General features: G+C 56.1%; 2 protein-coding genes across 2 annotated transcripts; both read left to right on the forward strand.

The window, feature by feature from the left end:
• Positions 1 to 213: 213 nt before the first annotated feature.
• VDBG_04840 (conserved hypothetical protein) lies at positions 214 to 597 on the forward strand (the record flags this gene model as incomplete). The annotated part of the gene is made up of 1 exon (XM_003005188.1): positions 214 to 597. One exon carries the CDS (start codon positions 214 to 216, stop codon positions 595 to 597), a length of 384 nt encoding a protein of 127 aa, XP_003005234.1.
• Positions 598 to 1,165: 568 nt separating this feature from the next.
• VDBG_04841 (predicted protein) lies at positions 1,166 to 2,363 on the forward strand (the record flags this gene model as incomplete). Its single annotated transcript, XM_003005189.1, has 2 exons — positions 1,166 to 1,604; positions 1,657 to 2,363. The coding sequence occupies 2 exons, from the start codon at positions 1,166 to 1,168 to the stop codon at positions 2,361 to 2,363; spliced, it is 1,146 nt and encodes a 381-aa protein (XP_003005235.1).
• Between the last annotated feature and the right edge of the window lie 324 nt (positions 2,364 to 2,687).

Below are 2,687 nucleotides of genomic sequence, written 5' to 3' on the forward strand. Positions count from 1 at the left end.
CACGCCGACGCCGCGACACGAGGGACGGCGAGCTGGCGCGAGTTTGCGGCGTGTTTTCTCGAGCGGCACCGGGCGAGCGAGAGGGCGTTCACGCCCGGCATCGTCGACAGCCGCGAGGGGGCGCGGTGGGAGGGGGCGGCGGGGGTCGAAGTGGACGTCGCGGGCGAGGTGTGGGTGTGCGAGGTGCTGTGCGTGCAGGAGATGAGGCATGCCATGCCGGGGAGCTTGCTGAGGGACCGCGTGTTTGGTACGGTCATGGTGGCGGCGGCGGCCCGCGGGCGGGATGAGTTTGTGGTCGTTTCGGTACCGCTCAGGGATCTCCAGGGTTCGGATTTGGCTGGACTGGTTAAGGAGAAGGGTATCATTATCGGAGCGTACGTGAGCGTTGAGAGGATTCGCCGCACCGAACTGGGGCAGATCGAGTGGCTCATGGCCACGGCATCGGATGCGAAGGGCGTGCTGCCCATGTGGGTGCAGACGAGGGCGGTCGTCGGGGTTGTCGCGAAGGACGTTGAGCTCTTCTTGTCGTGGATTGCAGACAGGAGGGACAAGGGAGAGGCTGCCGAATGGACGAGTACCCGAGACGCTGGTCAGTAAGGCGGCAATCGCAACCCCGATCATGTCGTTTGTAGTTGCTCTGGTGGCCTTGCAACGGGGAAGTCACGGTCGATCATCGCTTCCTCACGAGTGAATACTATTCTGCTCATGCTCACGGTCTTTGTTGGCCCTACCTCGCTTCATATCACCACGATGACTTCGTAAACTATCATTGTCTGGCCGGCCTGTTCGCGGGCTTCCTCTGTAGCTTCTGCGCCTACCCTATTGATCGCTGTTCGCGAGCATCCCACTTGCCCTCCCTCAAGTCATGGATCTGCCTTCGGTCCCCTCCCTCCCCTCATCAGGTCTACTCCCAGCTCGCAGGAGCTTGAGCTCATGCCCAGAGGCAACGTTTCGCGACATGAACCAACGCGAGCCTACTGTCCATGCTCAACGTCGACCATTGTTTCTCAGCGGCCAACCCCAGCAACAACAAGGCACCGACAGCTGCGAGACGCTGCTGTCCCACCAATCCGAGTATCCTCGCAATGCCACTGAGCTAGCCATCTCTCTAGTCAATCCTGTTTTCCCGTACGATGTGCGCAATACCCAGCGCAGTCTCGCCAGAATGTACGACCGCGTCAAAGCTGTAGAGGCCAAAGCCTCCATTGACTCTGCGGCGCGACAGCAGGCGGAGCGAGCCATGGGCGCTCTCGAGAAGGAAATGACAGCGTTGCAGGCGATGGTGGCCAAATCCCAGCCCGACCCATCTGAGCATATGCGCGTCGAGGACTTGGAGAAAGAACTTCGCCAGAAACATGAGAAGATGATTGAGATGGTCTCCGAGTTCAACACACAGCGTGAAAGTCTCCTAGCTGATGTAAACAGGTTGGTTGACCAAACGAGACAAATCCAGCAGGATGTCACGGCACGGAGCATCTCGATCACAGAAGAGCCTATCGTGCCCAGTGAGGACCTGGTCACGTATCCAGGCGAGGCTGCAGCAAAAGTAGCTACAACGGCAATGGTGCCAGAGAAAAGCGTGGAAGCAGAAAGTATCGAACCAGGTATGGCAGTCTTAAAAGCACGCTCGCAACTATGCGACTGACCGCCATCAAGCTCCTGCAGACGATATCTCCACTGCTTCAGAGAGTGGAAGCGAACCTGAGAGTCCCAGAAACAAGGGGCTCACCGTCGATAGGACATCGACGGAGAAGGCCAGATCTGCAAATGACAATGTGGCGGAGCCAAACAAAGTCGACAAAGTCACAGGACGAAAGCTTAGAAGAACATCTTCTCTGGGACCGGTGCAGTCACCTACAAGGTGGACTCTAAGGAGCGCAGCAGGGGTGAAATCACGGGAGGCCACTGCAACAGGCGTAAAATTGGCGAAACCAGTCAAGCCGCTTCGGAAACAGGATACAAGATCAAAGGTCCATCATCGCCTCGCCGCTAAATCAGTCGAGCGTCGGACTACAGAGAGGAATCAAGTCATTAAGCAGAAAGCTTCTGACGGTCGACTACGTCGCCTGGCATTTACCAGATTTGCAAAGTTCATCGACGCAAAAGCCAGAGCAGAGGAGCCGCCAACCACCCATGCCCACAAACTGCTTATCTGGGAGTTCATTGACGGCCTGGAGGACAAGGAAATGTCTTCCTTTGTACAGAGCATGTTACTGAGAACGTTCCCGGAACTGGTCGTCCCCTCCAAGGGCCGGGGCAAGCCCTTCCGCCGCATTATCCTCGAGGGGCGACTAGAGTGGTACCAAGTACTGGAGGCTATCAAGAGCATGCCAGTTCCTCCTTTCTTCCTGGATGAGACTTGATACACTGTCTCAGGACTCGATATCAGCCGAGGAGGACTCAAACGAGATGAAGGATGAGAGTGTTGTCTGAGAAGACTGTTGGCCCAAACTCATCCGATACGAGGACGTCATGTCTGTAAAAGATATGGAGCGTCAAACAGGCAGGACTTACGTTGCTTGCGTTCTTCAAAATCAAAGCCTGTCATAATAATATACCAACTTGAATGGCTATGCATTCGATCGCCATGAAATGACCAAGCTGCATACAACTGAGCCGGAGTGGCGAGCCTGTCAGCAAAATCTCATCATGACTAGTCGCACGCGGTCGTTAGACCAAGGTCAAAT

Source organism: Verticillium alfalfae, genomic scaffold, assembly GCF_000150825.1.
Source record: "Verticillium alfalfae VaMs.102 supercont1.5 genomic scaffold, whole genome shotgun sequence".
Taxonomy (NCBI): Eukaryota; Fungi; Ascomycota; class Sordariomycetes; order Glomerellales; family Plectosphaerellaceae; genus Verticillium; species Verticillium alfalfae.